A 17,961-nucleotide genomic window follows, 5' to 3' on the forward strand; every position below is an offset into this window, starting at 1 on the left:
GAATGGGAAAGAAATCACCTGTAATAAGCACTATTAATATGCCTCCATCAAGTGTTGTCTTTTTTTGGTTATTGTTGAGGAGGGTATGAGGTGCAGTGGCTGTACCAAATGGACAAGGCACCTACAAACATTAAATCATCTACTGCCACTCACAGTTTTTTTCAATCCACCTTTTATGCTCATTATATTCCCTTTATGTGTGCCCGGTTTCCAGCAATAAACTTAAGACAATTCACATCAATCTCTCAGAAATTCAGGGGGTTTGTCATTTGAAGAAGGCAAAGGTGGATATGCCCAATCCCTGCCTCCCTTCCTCTTTCTTGAAAGGTTTAGCCCTCAAACTGACCTGAATTTGTATATTTATTTTACATGAAAGAAGTGGTAGAGATAAAAATAGCATGTGAAAAATATTGCATAATGAAGTGATAAAAGGATATTAATTAGGCAATATAATTATTAAAAATAAAGGTGGATGCTAAGCCTATATTCCTTGCTCATACTGAAGTCAATAGCAGTTAAATTCAGTATATTTTTAGAGTAATAAAGAGCTATACCATAGGCCAAATCATCTTCAATACTGAAGGAGTGCAAGATGAGAGTGCTTAAACAATATGTCCAAGTCTTCTAGGTATTCAGGAAGAGACACAAATATATAATCATTCATAATTAACAATTTCTCCATAGCACCACCTGTGAAAGGATCTCATGTTCCTTCATAAATATTAATTAAATCAACCCTACACCCCACTTGTGTAACAATTATTACTGACATTAACAGATGGAGAAACTAGGGCACAGCTTCATTGCCCACACAGAGCATCTGCTGCAGATCTGGGAGAGACTGACCCATCCCCAGCCGGGGCTGAACCCTCAGATTCTGGATTTGAAAGCCTTGTGACAAGGACCTGCCTCCAAAAACCGCCCCTGATTTGTCACATTAGGGTGGAAATGCCTCTTTGAAACATGAATGTCAAACAGTGTCAGTGTTAGATACGGAAACCAAGCAGTTTCTCCAAGGAAAGTGTCTCCAAGGAAACCAGCATATGTGAGGAGGAAGAAGTAAAGAAACTAAAGCAGGAGCAGAATGGGAGCTTGAGAAGGCATCTGTTCAGATTTTTCTGGTTTTTATCACTCTATGCTTTTCTCTAGTTAAGTCAGATAGCTTTCTGCTGCGGATGTCAGAGCAATTTGTTTGTAAACAACTCATTTAGCTTTCCACCACTCTAGCATGAAGAGCCAGACCTTCACCTCAGAGCCCTGGGAGCTGCCCCAGGAGCCCACCTGCTTTTCAGGGGCAGCAGCCACCAGCAGGCTCCAGCACACAGAATCCCAGAATCCCAGAATCCCAGAACCCCAGAATCACAGAACCCCAGAATTACAGAATCCCAGAATCCCAGAATCACAGAACCACAGAATCCCAGAATCACAAAATCCCAGAATCCCAGAATCTCAGAATCCCAGAATCACAGAATCCCAGAATAATGAGGTTGGAAGAAGCCTCTAAGATCATCAAGTCCAACCCATGCCCTAACACCACATCTAGACCATAGCAACAAGTCCAGTCTTTTTTTAAACATATCCAGAGATGGTGATTCCACCACCTCCCTAGGAAGACAATTCCAGTATTTTATTATTCTTTCAGTGAAGAATTTTTCCCTAATATCCAACCTAAACCTTCCCTGACATAGCTTGAGGCTGTGTCCTCTTGTTCTGCCAGTGCTGCCTGGTGCCTCCCTCTTCTCACATGCACATCCTCCTGAGGTCCAGCTGTCATTTCATGCAGGAGCCCCCCAGGGACCCCAGCAGGACATGTGCACTAGTTCAACCCCCAGAGCCCACCTGACTGGAGAGATCCTGCACAGGGAGTCCAGCACTTGGGAGAGCCACAGAGTCATTTGGGCTGCTCACCAGGGCCAGGACACCCAGGTCAGGTTTACCATTTAAAAGGTACACAGGTAGCTCAAGAGACTTGGGATCATGAGGTTTGATCCCTCTAAAAGGTGACAAATGGGCTGTAGGGCTCCCCAAAGCATCAATGGCTCATGGTTGGAAGAACAGTATTTCCAATTAAAGTCCCAATAGCAATTCTTACCTCCTGGCATTCCCACCAAAGCACCAACATCACCCAAGCTGAATGACTGACAACTCAAGGTTATGCAGTTCTAGGCAGTGAAAATTATTCTTAAGCTCTTGTTACAGCCAAGGGGTTTGACTTAGACATATCACTCTGCTTCTACACTCAGCACAATCAGAGGATGAAACAATGTGCTGATAAAAAAAAAAAAAAAAAAAAAAAAAAAAAAAAAAAAAGATGAGATTAACCCCTTTTCAAATTCAAAACAATCACTGCATGGGAAGGAATTCTCCCTGCCAAATATGGGTTAGTCTGTCTCGACTAATCCTCGACTCATATGTAGTGGCTTATTAGGGATTTTAAAAAGAAATCTGAAGGCTTAGGCAGTATGTTTACAGTGGAACAACCTCATATGAAAGATGAATTTTCAGTGAATTTAATGACATGTTTGACTTGAATTAGTATTGGAGAACTCTGGAAATCTTTTTTTTCCTGTTGTTTCTGTAAAACCCTTTAATAAAGGCTTTACAGAAGCAGTAATTTGTGACTTTAAAAGCACACTATGCCAACTGTAAGCGAGCCAGTGCAGACTGAATTCCTGTTTCCTGCAGAACAGCATTAAATCTTTCCAGTGCCCCTGAGTTTGCTTCAAATCACAGAGCTACAGATATCAGTGTGCCATGGTGACCACAGCTCAACCAAAGCAGGTGTTGTAAGGTGTGCCAGGGTTTGCCCAGATTTAATGTGCCTTGTTCAGCAACCTCTCTGATCCACCTGCATTACTGTGGGAGAGTATTTTATTTTGTTCTCTTGGATCCTACTGGAGTTAGTCCATGGAGGGAAATTCAAGTGCAGCCCCTGTGTGCCAGTTTTGTAATGATAATCTCCTTATGAACTGCATAAATGACTAAGAAGAGAGAAATCTCAGTGCAGAGGGCAGAAGAGCAAACTCGCCAGGACACATGGAGCAAAGCACAGAGAGGACAAGAACTGCCCAGGGATGTCCCAGAAGGCAAGGGCAGAACTGGGCATAGAGCATATTTGTCAGTCCATCCAACATTCTCCAACTCATATTGCTTATGAATAAATATTAATACAATTTTACCCACATCTCACTCATTTGCAAAGGACACCTGCTGCAGGACAGGATTTCTCTGCTGGATATCCTGGCCTTAAAATCCTGTCTAATCCTCTGGGCAAAGCACATCTCCATAGGCACGGGCAGGATTAAGCAAGGCACAAACCCATCCTCAGCCCAGCAGGGATGGAAGAGTCAGATTCAGGGGCTCTTTCCCTGAACCCATGGATCCCCACAGTCATATCTTGGTGCTTCCCCATGTGGGACAGGGCTTGGAAGGTGCTGCAGGTGTCCCAAAGTGACAGCTCAGTCTCTGCAGAGCTCCTCTGCAAGGCTCAGTTTGGGATAGAAAGCAACAAAGCCTGGTTCAGGATGTTTTGTACTGTGTGAATGCCAGCAAGGGATTCACATTTTACACACAACTTATGCAAACAGCAACCCTGCTGTGGGAGCCTTCGTCCCTGTTTCCTCACAATGATGCAGAGGACTGCAAGCACTCGAAGGAACACAGCTTCAAGGCTGATTTCTGGCAAGCTTGGCCTGATAAAAGCCCATTTGCATGCATTAATCTTGACACAGTCATTAAGTAAAGCGTGGCAGCAGAGACCTCCCCAAAGCAGTAATTTCACTGACAGGGACTTGTTTACTTGGAATTCTCATTACATACTCAAGGACTCTCTCCTACTAATAATACTCTAATCCTGGTCTTGTATAAACAATATTCCAGTATTGGCCTAGTAAGACAAATTACTCCAATATTGGTTTAGTATAGACAAAACTAAGAAAGCCATTTTATTCCTATTGGGAAGACAAAGTCCTGACTCATTTTAGTTTTTCATTTCCCAGGAAGGGATTTACCCTATGTTTACCTTTCTGCTATCAGAAGGAAAGTATCATTTGCTGCTTTTAACTCCACATCTTGGAGCAGAGTCCATCAGCTATCACAACTGACAAATGTCCTCATGAGAGAACAATGGAAGCTGGTTCTGTGCCTGCAGCCTCCCCAGGCACAACTTCCTAAAGCTTAGGGCTGAAAACTTACCCTGCTAAAATCAGCAGCTTTGCCATCAAGCTTCAAGGAGCCAGGGATCTGTGGTTAATGCACACAAAACTCCATATCTGGAGAATTTCAGCTATCTAAAAGTATTTATTAACACAGCCTTGCAAACCTACAGAAACAAACACAGCGACAATGAAATGGAGACATGGTGTCATTACATTATTTGCATGACCTTCAGCAAATAACCACAATTTCTTTGCTGGCACTGTGGCATTTCATGTCCCACGAGCTGTGCCATGCTCTTTGTAATAGTTTTGAGCTCTTTTTAGTCCTCCCCCAAGGTCTTTTTAACAAAGGTTATTATTTCTGTTCTTGAACGCCAGGGATCCCTTATCACCAAGAAGGCTCCTAGAATGTTAAATGATACATGAACACACAAAAAGCCTTCAGGAGCTTACAGGCTGAAGGGAAGGCAGATGGGAGAGCCCAAGGAGAGATAACCCACCCTGCATGGGTGACAGCAGCCACAACATACGAGCAGCTCACTCACTGCCACATTTTGCCAAAGCAGCTGCAACTAATGGCAATTTTTCAGTGCTAAACAACCAAAAGAAGACATTCAATGCAGTTATTTCAGCATGATACATGGAAGAGGATCATGGCACCAACTTCTGATTTAAGTTTCATCACATGAAGGGTTTTACTCCAGCTTAAACCCACCCATCAGGAACCTTCCTTCCAATTCAGGCTTTCCTCCTGGGCATATCCATGACTCCCAGGGTGCAGAGGACAGCTTGAAAACAGAACCTGGGTTCACCCACAAGGATTTAGAAACCAAAAGAAAAAACACTAACCATTCTGGCTCATTTTCTTAAAAAAGAGTTAAATAAAAGAGATTTCTTTGCCAGAGCCAGGATGCTCTGTGGCTGATTCAGAAACCAGCATGTCTGGGGATGTAGCACAGGCAGACTGTTCCTATCCAGCTGGAGTACAATCCAGCCAACAGCTTTGTTCAGCTGTGGTCTGAATTCGCTGCAGCTTATTTCTGGAAGGATTTAAAATGCCTGTCCTGAAGACATTGGGACCACTGCATCCAATGAGTCACCCGTGACACCTGACACAGGTAATAAATCTCACTGTGTTTACAAAAGCTTTCTGTAGGACTCTGTGGGAACTTCACATTAACTTGATGTAAAATAGCTTATGTGACAGGCACCTGCAACAGTCAGGGTCCAGTGCTACCTTGCCCTTAATAAGCAGCTAAAATCCACCACTTAAATAATATCACATATAGGAACTTGAGCACTATTTAGAGGGACACAATAACCTTGTGTTAAACATCCTATGGAGCACTGAGAGGGACAAAACCAGCTAGATGCAGAAGAAACTTGTTAACCAAAAAGACTTTTAGCTTATAGCTCTGAAATTATGGGAATAGCAGGACCTGATGCAGATATCATTAGATTTAGTGGAGATACAATAACAGCCTTGGTGTGGCCCAGCAGGAACATGATATGGCTGAAGGAAGGCTCAGGGTGAGAGGCAGGGTCAGACACGGAGATGGACACTGAAATCCAGGACATGGGGTCAGAAATTCCCGTTCCAGAGGACAGAAGTGACACATGTTTCACATTACTGGTAAATTCACCTCAGTTCCCACTTCCCCTTGGGCAGGAGGCATTGTACCCAGCTTTTCCAGGAAGCATTTTGTATCCTGAGAGGGCATCTGTGCAGAGCAAGGGTGCTCTGCTGCCTAAGAGCTGAGCTTGTGTTCCACCTACAGAAAATAAGTGCCAAGACAGGTTTGGCACTGCCCTCAGGGGAGCTCACAGCCAGCATGGGAAGTATTGAATTCTGATGGGAGCAGCAGCTGGCTTCTCCAGGAAAGGCACTATCTCTATCCTTTGAAAATCCTTTGTGTTTCTGTTCTCCCTGGGGAGGTGGGAACAGCCTTCCAAGGTCATTTGCAGGACTGAGGATGATGTGCCGAGGCTGCAGGGCAGCACAGCTCAGCCCAGTGGGGTTGGGGTGCTCTGACCAACACTGTGTCCCTGCCAAAATAACTGCACTGGGCACAACTCAAGATTAAACCAAGGGCCCGCATCAGTGCCTGAGAGGATAACAGCGTCACTCTGCTGGCTGCAAGGCAGCAGCAGAAATGGAAATTAGTCTCTTTATGGCTGGCAGGCAGAACTGCGAGCTCATATCGATGCAGAGCACAGATGAACATCAAATGATCTCCTGAGCAATGGCAGCACATCAGTCATAATGTGACAAAATAGAATAAATGGGGGGCTGAACATACCTGGGGATTGCGTTATCCTTCTGCACACGAGGAGTAAACATAGCAGAGAGGCAGGAACTGGAGCTCCAGGCAGGGTCCCTCACACCACTGTAGTCCTTTTCCCAGGCAGATCAGCAGGGTTCTCGTAGGCAGAGATGAGCCCCTTCGCCCAGCGAGTGCCAGGGGAGCCCTGCTGCATCACCACCAGCCGGATCGGGGGCTGGCTGTCTGCAGGGACCTCAGGAGCATATTCCTTGCTGGGATCCTTCCCTCTGCAGTCATAGAGCACGCAGGAGATCAGGAAAACCAGAAGCAAAATGACATAGCTAGATACCAGAATGATGAGATTCAAGGTAACGGGGTCAATCTCCAAATAAAACTCCATTTGGTCCCATACTAGTGAGGGCAAACTCAGAGAGTGAAGTTTCATATGCACGAATGAGCAAGTGCTAACTGATCAGAATAGATGTATTGGCTTTGTGGTAAAAATACACTAATCCTCAGGTCTCCTGTAGCAATGGATTTCCCCGAACCGGACGATTAAAGCAGCTCAGTTTAATAACTTAAGCTCCTTCTTTTAATGCCACGTTGCCTACAGTGGCAGAAGCTAAATTTGATTGCTATATTGATAGGAAAACATCCCCTTTGCCCAGAGACCACCTTTTTCCTTGGTGGGCAGGTGCTAAACCGAGTTTTCTCTAAGGACATTTTGGGAAGCCTCTGTTCCTCAGGTGGGTTTGGACTCGTGGGCTGAATAAACCTGAGCTTCATAATTAGTAAATTAATACAGAAATAATTAGAAAGTAATTTGCAAGGTAACTTTTCTCAAACTCACAGGCCTGATTGTGATTTTAACTGAGACCTTTCTGACCCGGGCTAGTGCTAGAGAAATGTTTTAAAGTGAATTAAAGATGTTTATTGCCCAGGTCGCCATCAGCATTACAAGGACATGTCACACTGCTCTCACACACTGCCCAGCCAGTCCTCACACAAATTCCTCTGTAGGATCCTGCTTCCCACAGGCTGCTCTGTCTCATTTGAGTCTCCCCTGTGTGAGAGGGTACAACAAAGCTGCAGCATTTCTGTAGCCAGGATGCTGCTAATTTCTTTGTCCTGTGTGGGACCTTGGCTGAGAAGGGGGTGAAGTTTGTGAGTGCCTGAGGCTCCTGAGCACAAACCCTTCCAGTGCCTTTTGCACCTTCCAGATTTGTCTCTGAAGCAGACGAGGGAGTAGGGACATAGAGAAGCTGCCACGTGTCACACACCCAGTGCTGGGAGAGAGACACAGCCAGGGACGTGCAGGACACCAGGGAGGCAGACACAAAGGAGCACCACTGACCCTACATCAGCACATTCACCTCTGCATGCAAAACCCCGAGGTTTTGGTTACAGCACAGAAGGCTTTTAGGAAGAGATTAGGCTGTCCCAGCTCTTAGCAGTGCCAGAGCTGTGGAAAAGGGCTTTACGTGTCAGCAGGAATCCGCTCGGGCACGTCTAAGCTGTAAGAAATATGTCATGGGGCCATCCTGCCACCTCGGCCTCGACACAGGCCCTGCCTTGAGGGTCAACACCAGCTGCATCCCCCACCCACCATCTGCCCTCACGGCTCTTCAGTGAGGAGTTTGTCTCACAGTAATCCCAAGGCTGCACTGCCAGTGGCATGTTTGGCAGAGGGAGAGAACCAGGATGCACATTGGTGTGTCTCTGCTTGTGGGAACCAGGGCTTCCCTCTGGCTGCCCTGACACATCTGGGACCCTGGCAGGGGTCAGGAACCCCCTGGACAGAGCCCCCAGAGACACTGGCTGTGATCTCTGTCCATGGAAAAGAGTTTTCAATCTTACAGGATGAATTACCAGCTCTGAGTGTTTGATATCAGTAATAATTAAGTGTGGCATGGGTGCAAAAGTAAAACTTTTGGATTCTAGATTAGGGGTTCAAAGGAGACAAAATAGAAGAAATTAAGTGTGTCTTGTCCTTTTTCTCCTTCTTCATGCCCTCCATGTCTCACTGTGGTGTTGGCATTTTTCTGTTGGTTCAGGCTGGGGACACACTGTCCAACGTAGGTGACAGATATTGGCACGTTCTTGTAAATCCAGCCCAGGGAGTTTCTGGTATTTAATGTTTGTCACATCCCACTGAGGGCAGAGCCCCACACGCTGCCCTGCAGGACAGAGCTGGGCAGGGCAGCAGAACATGTGAGAGATAAACAGAATAAACAACCTGGAAACCAGCACAGACCAATTATGGCTCCTGCTTTGGCAGTGGGGCTGACAGACAGAGACTTTCTACAATCTCAGAATTATCAATACCTTGGATTCTGACACCTGCTCTTCTGTGCCTGTCACACAGCACATGCTGTGTCTGAAGCTCAGCATTTGGCTGTCAGATGTGGTTTAGATGAGGCTGAGATTTTTTTTTAAGGCAGAATCTTAATGATGCACTTCCCATCCAAAGCAATGGTGATGGGAGCTGGGATTTGGTGTCAGTGATTGCTGGGAAACTGAAAGTCTTTTGAAAATCCCTCCAAAATTCTCAGAAGCACCAGCACACTTGACGGGCAATGGGTTTCATGGACTTAAATTTCAATCACATTGTGCTACAAAAGATCAGTACCAGAGTGACAAACATTATATAGTTTCCATGCTGAGACAGAGATGGGATTTTACATTAAGTCTTTTAAACTGTTCCTCAAATGGCAGCCTGGGTTCTGAACTTAGCACTGTGCTAACAGAAAAAATCCCAAAAACCAAAAATCAAACAACCAAGCAAACAAAAAAAAAAACCCACCCAACAACAACAACAACAAAAGTTTATGCATTTTCCAAACCTGAATTGTCTCCTCCAAGGTCCTCCACATGAATAGCTTTGTTTCAGATTACTGTCTAACATTGCAGTGGGGAGAAACATGCCTAAAGTGTTTAGTTTAGATAGGCATCATGCCAGCTTTTAGAGGGACTTTTCAAAATGTAAAATCTTGCCACAGCACCTCCTGTGTTGCTGCAGACATGGTCTCCTGGAGACAAAAAAAGCTTCTTGGTTTCTACATCTCCACAGTATCTCGAATCATTCTCTTAAGGGTGAAAATAGATGATAGTTTCAAGACACCTCCTCCCAGGGCCTGGTTTACAGCAAAATCTCATATTCATGCTTTTGTTTTATTCTCAGGATTCCTGTCCTTCATCCTGGGCAGCTCCCAGCAGCCTTTGTCCAAGTCAGTGTGCTGAAAACTGAAGCCTAGGAAAGGACTTAGCTTCAGTGTCATTTATTTCCTCCTCCCAGCCCATATTCAGGGCAAACTATAGATGTTCAGTTTGATATTGCTGTGCCCAAGGACTGCCAGGGTCCAACACCATCTGCCAGCAGCCCTGCTGCAGGAGAAGGAGCCCCACAGCACCTCAGGAGCCTCATCCACACAAAATAGAGCTTTTTATAGGGGAGCTTCACTCCAACAAGCTGGCCTTGCTCCCAGGATCAGTGTCCTGGAGTCCTCCCCTGCCTGACACTGCTCCCTCCCACCCATCCTGAGAGCTCAGCTCCATCACTGACCACCCCTCACCAGCCTTTGGCATCTCACCCTCCTCACACTGTTTATGCCTGAGCCCTTTTCTATAGAAAAGTCACTCAAATTCCTGTCTGCACATGCCCTGATGGAGCACTGAGAGCTGCCCCAGCTTTGCAGTGAGCAGGAACACATTTCCCAAGACACAGAGTGTTGGGAACTCTGAAGGATTGGGAAAAAGCTCAGGATATTGTGTGTGTGCTCACCCAGGCAAGCAGAGCCAGGAGATGGTCAGGGCAAAGAGCTGCTGAGGCAGTGACTGTGAGACAGCACCTGGAGGACACATTTTCCTTGGATCTCCAAAAATCATCTGTGCTACAACTGCTTCAAAGGTCAGACCAACTCTGTCACCAGCTGTGCCAGGCTGTAGGGATGGTGCGTTGCACAAAACCTCTGCTACAACCTCTCAAAATTAACTTCTTATTTATTCATTCATGCCAGTGTTCCATTATTTCATGTTTAACAAAAAGCCTTCCCAAGGGCCAGAACTCCTGTTGGAGACCCAAGGCCAGCAGTTGCCACTGGTGCAACTACACCCTCAGTCCTTCCTTCGGTTTTTTTCTCTTATTTTGTCCACCTCAGTTTATAGACACTTCTGCACAGAAAGCACCTTTTCTTCTGCAAACACCCAGCTTAGCTGGGATGAGAGATAAAGGACAAACATACGTGTAACAGAGAACCAGGTATTTTCTGTAATTTTTGTTTGAAGCCATTGCACAGTGAATTTCACAGTATAAGATTTCAGACGATGGTGAAACAGCAAGGAACCTCCCTACATCTTTATTAATTTTTATAGGCATAGAATTTTACAATAGGTTAATATATATTTATTTTGTTGATTTTACATTACACTTATAGCTAGCTCCACTTGTACTTAGTTTTTGTTAGAAAGTACAGAAAGAACTTTTGGGTCACTTTGTTTGTTTTAAGGTTTAAGGAGTCTTTTTTATTTTTTATCTTTTAGTGTGGAAATTTGCATTTTTTTCTTTTTAGCTGGGGTAGTTTTGCTAGGGCTGCAGTTACTAGATTAAACAATATATTTAGTAAGTTTAAAGTGGCACATTTTATCTAAATTTAAATGGATTTCTATTTTGTTAAATTTTCATTCTGTTTCATAATGCAATAGATCTGAGAACTTTGGTGAAAGGAAGCTGGAATTCACCAGCACCACAAAAAATAGCAGGAGGTGAGGCACAGACAGAAGCACCAGAGATCTGAACTGGCAGAACCCAAAATAAACAAGGTGACAGCATGACTGTGGGAGCTCCAAATGTTCCTCAGGCATTTTTGGAGCTTCCAGGTCCAAGTCAGAAGCATTTGAGACCCTGGCAGACAGCTGGAAACAGCTGTGATTTTAGGTTTAAGCCATAAAATAATTTACCAATTTTGCAAAAAACCCACAAAAGTCACAAAAGTTTAAATATTATAGTAAAAACAGTCACAAAAAAAATATTAGTGCTATACAGGGGGGTTTTAATACTTATACAGGGGGGTTTTAATTTTATACATGAGAGTAAAAAATTTCAAAATAAAAAGATTTTAGCCAGTCCTGTCCTTCTTTCTTCTTCCTTACCTCCATATTTTTAGTAATGTTAACATTCACAAATTAATTTGAAATAAAAAAGCACCATTTAATATAAGTAATAAATATAAAAACCCTATAAACATATAACACATAATATACCATATAAAAAATAACAGCAACCAAGACCAAAACCAAACCAAACAAACAAAATGTCAAGGGTATGTGTGCCTTTACCTAAGCTGCTAAGCAAACCACAACAACCCAAAAAACCCAATCTTCTCCCGTTTTTTTTTCCCCAGCGCTGATCCCGGCCAGCCGCACGTCGGAGCTGTTGCTGCTTCTTCCCTGCTGGAGCATCCCGAGCCGGCGGGACCCGGCAGGTGGCACCGAGGCACCGCCACCAAAGCCTGTCCCAGGGGAAATTCTGCTTTTTAAACCTCCTCTGCTCCACGGGGACAGCCCCTGGAGCGGAGCGGCTCGCAGGATGCTCGCCTCGGGAGGTGTTCGTTCCCACAGCGGGTAAACTTTGCTTTACAGCTGCGTGTGTTCTGTGTTTCGTCTCTAGAGCAGCAGAAAACAGCCGGGAGAATGCTGCTTTTGAGAAAGTAATAGAAATTCAAGAAGGAAAATGAAAAGGTAAAAGAGAAAGTAGCTCTTTAAGATGCAGAATGGGTGTGATCAGTTATTTGTACTCGGTGCCCTGCTGGGACCCCAACCCACCCGCACATCACTCAGGGTGATATTCTCAGTCTGAGACTGAGAATAGTCCTACAGAGGTGAGAGGAAGGCTGGCACCTGGGAGTAAGCATATCCTGAATCATGCTGATAAAATAAAACTCAGAACAAAGACTGAGGTTTTACCAGATTAAGCTCACAAATGTTGCCTACAGATCTCTACACCTCTCCCCAAAAACTCAGACACCACTGCTACCACATCCATTAAAACATTTCCCACTTACAGCCCCGGGTACCCAGCAGGCAAACACACTACCCTACATCCAATTTCCTTTATTGCAAACCAGCTCACTAATTAGAAAAGTCTCAACCAGAGAGGATCTGGTCCTCAAGAAAATCAAAGCAGCTGCTATGAGGTGGCAGATGCTGATCAGCTATTTCCCTATTGCTTTTTCTTTGTCTCAGGCTCCGGGGCAGATGTGCCCCTCAAACCCCTGCCCAGCTGGGATTGTTCAAGCAGAAATGGGGTGCTGGTGTTTGCTGCCAGCCAAGCTTCCTTCTGGAGGGCTCTGTTGGCACCAGGACTGCCTCTATTTGATATACAAGCAGCACTCTAAGGGAGCTGAATTTGTGCCATAATATTTTTGCTTTGGATAGGGATTTTGCAGGCAAAAAAAAAATCAATTTTAATTTAGAGGGTGTGCACAAGTCCAGGATGCTGCATGAGAGAGGGATAGATGGGTTAGAGTTCTGACCCAAACCAGTTGGGTCACAAGGTGTGGCAGTCAAACAGGAATCCTTTCCATAATCTCCAGTAGGATGTAACTGAAATGATGCTGAATGTTCATATAAAATAGCTTAACATTTAATTGACTTTTCTTGTTAACCAGAAAGATTTGATATGAAAGAGAAAATTCGTTACTTGATCAGTGATCTGTATCTTCACGTCAGATAAATCCTTACAACTTTATCAACATAACTGGGCTGATATCAGCAGATCATGGGTGCATTTTAGTCAGTGCTACTCTGTAGGGTGAAAAGTAATAGAAGATTAATACCTGGAGGAAGGAAATATCCTTATTTTTAATCTCTAAATAACTTTCCAATGAAAGCTCATTTACCCCAAACTGTAGCAAATCTATTGTGATGAGCTCTAAGATATTTAGTCACTCTGCTTGTCCATGTCCATAAAAATGTGAATTTCTTCTCATTATTAATGGTGAAATCACTTAAAAACAGGAAGAAAAAACATGAAATGCTTGATATTTAATGCAGGTGTCCTGGAATGGGTAAAACTGACTCAAACTGGGTTTCAATTTTTCTGTAGCTGGACTGTTTGCTTGATTTGTCTTCTGCCCCATAACTCAAGAGCCAATCAAGATGATGCAGATATAAAATTAATGATGCTTGCACCAAATTCAATGAAACTCCTTTTGCTTACACCATCTGAGTTTTTTCCACTCAAAATTACTCCATGTAAACTATCCTATCCTTTCCATTGGTGTGACTTGGAGCTGCACAAATGACTTTAAGGATACACTTCCCTTTTTTCCCTGGCCCTGCAGTCCATGCTGTGCTGAGCTGGGATGGGTTTAGCAGTGCTCTGCTCAGCTGGGAGTGTTTAGCTGGACAGGGGCTGTCACTGCCAAAAATCAAATTATTATTGTAGGTAGTGAAGCATTTGACCTGAGAAATCACAAAGTGAGAGCCACAGCTTCTTGTTTTATTGCTTATGAAGATTAAGGGTCATTCTCTTTCTCTCCTCATTCCTAGTTAATGAGGATTTTTCAGGTGGAGTGGTAGCAAGAGGCGCTGGGTGTGCCCAGATCTGGGGGTGTGCTGGGTTTGGTGACTTCCCCACCAACACAGCTGTGGCCTGGAGAGGAAAATAGGTGCTGGAGAGGAAAATAGGTGCTGGCACCCTCCCAGAAAAGTCAGGGGCTACAGACATCCAGGAGAAGCTGCTGTACCCAGGGGCAAGAGGGGAACTGAACAATTGGGCAGTGCTGCTCACCAGTTGTTGCCATTGCAGACAGAGCTGCTGAACAGTTCCTGGTTCTGTTGGCCACTAAATCTGTCTGTCTTCCCTCAGGGTGATAAAGGGATGTTTGCCTCTCCTGCTTGCCTTGAACAAACCTCTGTGGGGCAGGATATCAGGAGTACATCACTATTCCTGGGGCACGCTGTGACACTGTTCTCAATCTGTGGGCAATAAATCAGTTTTGCTCCTGCATTTAGCCTGCTTTTTGATTTGCATTCAAGACTCTGCACTCTTGGCATGACTGGCAAGATGTAGCTGCTTTTTTAGGAACCAGGGGACTTTTGTGAGCTGGGAATGGGTAGAGGGTCTTTGGCCTGCTGAACAGGTTTGCTGGCAGAATAAATCCTAAGAGTCATTTCCTCAAAGCCAGAGGTCTCCAGGCCTGGCTCCTGACTGCTGCTTTGAATCAGATGCTGGGTGAGGGAGGCAGAGGGGAGTTAGATGATGAGAAAAAGGAATCTCTCAAATTAACTTGGCAGGATCTGCCTCAAGAGGCCCTGCAGAGCTCTTTGCTCAATTCAGCTGGGGTGCAACTGGAGAGAAAAAAGCCTGAGCTTTCTTGGAACAGCTTTTCTTGTTTGTTTTGCTTTTCCAGGCTTTTTTCAGATCTGCAAATCTGTGTCACATCATGTGTGATGGCAGCAAATACAGTGAACTCCGAATTAATTTTGGTTTTGTTGTGTTTTTATTTTTTGTTTTGTTTTCAGGGAATACAGGCCTCCTTCAAAAGAGGATGCTTGAATACCAGTCAGACACCTGGTGAGCAACCCAGCTGTTCTCAGCTGTTCTCCCATCTCCCTTTTTCATTGTTTGCAGAAACAATGAAGTGATCGAGCTCTAAGAGAGTTGAACTGAAAAAAAGAGCCCCAAGTGCCAAGCTCTTTAGTGCTCTTTGTAAAACCCAAATAAATGGAAAAATAAATCAAGCTTAGACACCAACAGGAAATTGAAAAGTTACATCAATGGAAGGACAGCAATGTATACGTCAATCATTTGGCTGGAGATGTTGTGGTATAAACAGATTTTTATCACTTATAGCTCTCTATTCAAATAATTCTGTCCCAGAGTTCTTTTCTAACAGTACAGATCAGAGTTTTGCCAACAAGCCTCTGGGAACAAATATGAGAAATAGAGCAAGACTGGCTTTGCTCTCCCTGATTTCAAATTCACAAAGGTTTTACAGCATTGGCTCAATTCAGAAAAACAGAAAAACTCATACCTAAACCACAGTCAAGGCAACAGGACTTGTTTGATGCCAAGAGGGCACATCCCAAAGTGTTTTGTTGAGTAGAGATGGACTCCTGGAACTGCTCCATCCCCACGGTGCTCAAGGCTCATTCTCACTGGACGTGGCAGCACTGTCCTCATCCCAGCAGCCCAGGCTGCCATCCCCATCCCTGCCCAGGGTCACTGTGCCCCAGCTCCATCCCAGGGACGTGGTCCCTGGAGCCCCCGAGGACAAAGCCTCTGCCTTCCTTGGGAGATAAAAGATATGAGGATACAAACAATCATAAATAACTGATGTCACTCCAAACTGAATCCTGTCCCCTGCTTCACCCATTTCACTCTGTTTACCAGCAGGATTTTTTGTTTTGTCTCTGCTCCTTCCACACCCACCGGTTGCTTTGTGCTGCTTTAGACAGCAGCAGGACTCCAGCCTGCAGCAAGGGGCTTTCCTGGGGGATTTTCCTCTCTGACCAGGAAGGAACCATGTCCCCCTGCTGTTGAGGCTTTTAGACCTCTGATCTCCTCCTTCTGACTCTTGGGCTCTGCCTCTTGTCCAGACCCAGCAGCTGCACTGCAGTCAGTCCTGCCACGTTCCTCAGGTTTCTTTCCTGGCATGGTTTTCTGCTGCAAGCTTAATCCAAATAATTTTTGCATTGTTCTTTCCTGGCCACTGTCTTATCATCTCTTCACTGTTCCCTCTTGGCTTCCTCTGTGGTTCCCATCTGTCTGTGTGTATCTGTAGGCTTAGCTTCAGTCAAGTTTTGATGTCACTCATTGGACATCTTGTTATTCCTTGCCTCAGCATTCTGGTTTCTCTCTGCTCTTGTCAATCCATTCCATGTCTTTCAGTCTCTCTGAGTGAAATCTCAGTCCAGTGATTCCAAAAAGGCCTGAGCTGAAGGGGAAGGCAGCAAAGGTGCCCATGAAAATGTTCACAAGCACAAGGTGAACTGAGCTGAGCCCAGCTGGCCAAAACCCTTAAGATGCTCTACAGACCTGTGTGAACTCTGCCAAAACACAGTTCTGTTCTGAAAGCAGGCACTGCTTGGAGTTTTGCAAGATTTGCTGGAAAATCACGAGTTTCCTGTCTCCACGTGACTGCTGAGGATCTGGTTTGCCAATCTCCATGCAGACATGCACATGGGAATAAAATTACTTCATGCTTCCAGGTAGGTAACCACCTATCTGGTAAGCATTTAAGTGTACCTTGGGTCATTCACTGGAGACAATTCAGAAGCAAAACTGACACAAATACATGATATTCTGAGAACAGTTCCAATACTTTTAAAAGTTGCTTAGCAGCCTTCATGCAGCAAAAGTGGCCAAAGAGGAAATGTTAAAAATTTCAGCTTTAAACCACCATTTGTATCACCCTGTGAAAAGGGAGGATGATACAACAATTTATAATCTTGGGCTGAGTGCCTCACTGTACAGGGACGTCTATTTTCAGTTTAATATAGCAAACCTATCTTTTATCTAATATTCAGCAGTTCTTGTCACAGCTATGCTCAAATGATCAATAATCCCTCGGGACTGAGGTGTTCTGGTCAGACTGTCAGCAATGTGCCATCTCTGGCTGTCAGTCAATGACATTTTCCAGCAGCCCAGCAGCTGCAGCTGCACAAAAAATAAAGCTTTGTGTCATGTGAGACTGGGCCATGCCAGCCCCTCTTCACTGCCCACGCTTCAGCTCCCAGCAGGGCTACACCTGAGCAGGGAAGGCTGAGCCTCCTGACAGCCACAGTGAGAACCCCACCATCAGCACTGTCCTGCTTTGGGCAACACCTCAATAAACTGAGTGCAGCTGAGAGCTGTTTTCATTCTTATTCTGACAAATCAGCTAATTAGAGTACAAAATAATATTCTCAGGCCTGGCAAATCCTTTTGACTTTGAAAGATTTTAAAATTTATTTTGGTTTTTCTTGCTCAGACAACATGGAGACTCAGTGCTAAACTATACAAAACAAATTAAATATCCAATTACAAACAGTTGGCTCTGGTCTGGAAGCACTTCAGTTAACTGCCATGATTCAAAGGAGAAAAATTATTTCATTTTGAATACCGTAATGCTTTTTAAACACAGCACATTGGCTGACCCATCCTGGATCACGACCTCAAGAACTTCACATACTTGTTTTTGAAAATGAGGAAATGAGGTTTGTGCCTTGTCCTATTAAATGGATGTTCAAGCTGCAGTGAGGGGAGAGGAGCTGCCCATCTGCCCTTGATGATGTTCCAAGGGAGACACACAGGGCTCTAGAGTGACCCATGAGTGTTGTCCCAGCCCTAACACCAGTCCTCACTCCCTGGCCCTGGACCACAAAGGTGCAAGAAACCCCCAGCTGTAGGAATATAAAAAGGTAAAAGACTTTAGGAAGTGCAAAAAGGCCTCAGAAAGTAGACAGAAAGCTGAGAAAGGTTGGGAAATTTCTAAGCCTTCTCATGGAAAGCTAGGAAGTTAAGAACCAAGTGAATACATTTATATTTATCATAAGGA

The 17,961-nt window shown here is 44.6% G+C and overlaps 1 protein-coding gene across 1 annotated transcript; it reads right to left on the reverse strand.

Moving 5' to 3' along the window:
* Nucleotides 1-6,399: 6,399 nt before the first annotated feature.
* SMIM36 (small integral membrane protein 36) lies at nucleotides 6,400-6,836 on the reverse strand. Its single transcript, XM_077787424.1, has one exon. The coding sequence runs from the start codon at nucleotides 6,819-6,821 to the stop codon at nucleotides 6,537-6,539; it is 285 nt and encodes a 94-aa protein (XP_077643550.1). The 5' UTR covers nucleotides 6,822-6,836; the 3' UTR covers nucleotides 6,400-6,536.
* Nucleotides 6,837-17,961: the final 11,125 nt, after the last annotated feature.

Source organism: Lonchura striata, chromosome 19 (genome assembly GCF_046129695.1).
Source record: "Lonchura striata isolate bLonStr1 chromosome 19, bLonStr1.mat, whole genome shotgun sequence".
Lineage (NCBI taxonomy): Eukaryota > Metazoa > Chordata > Aves > Passeriformes > Estrildidae > Lonchura > Lonchura striata.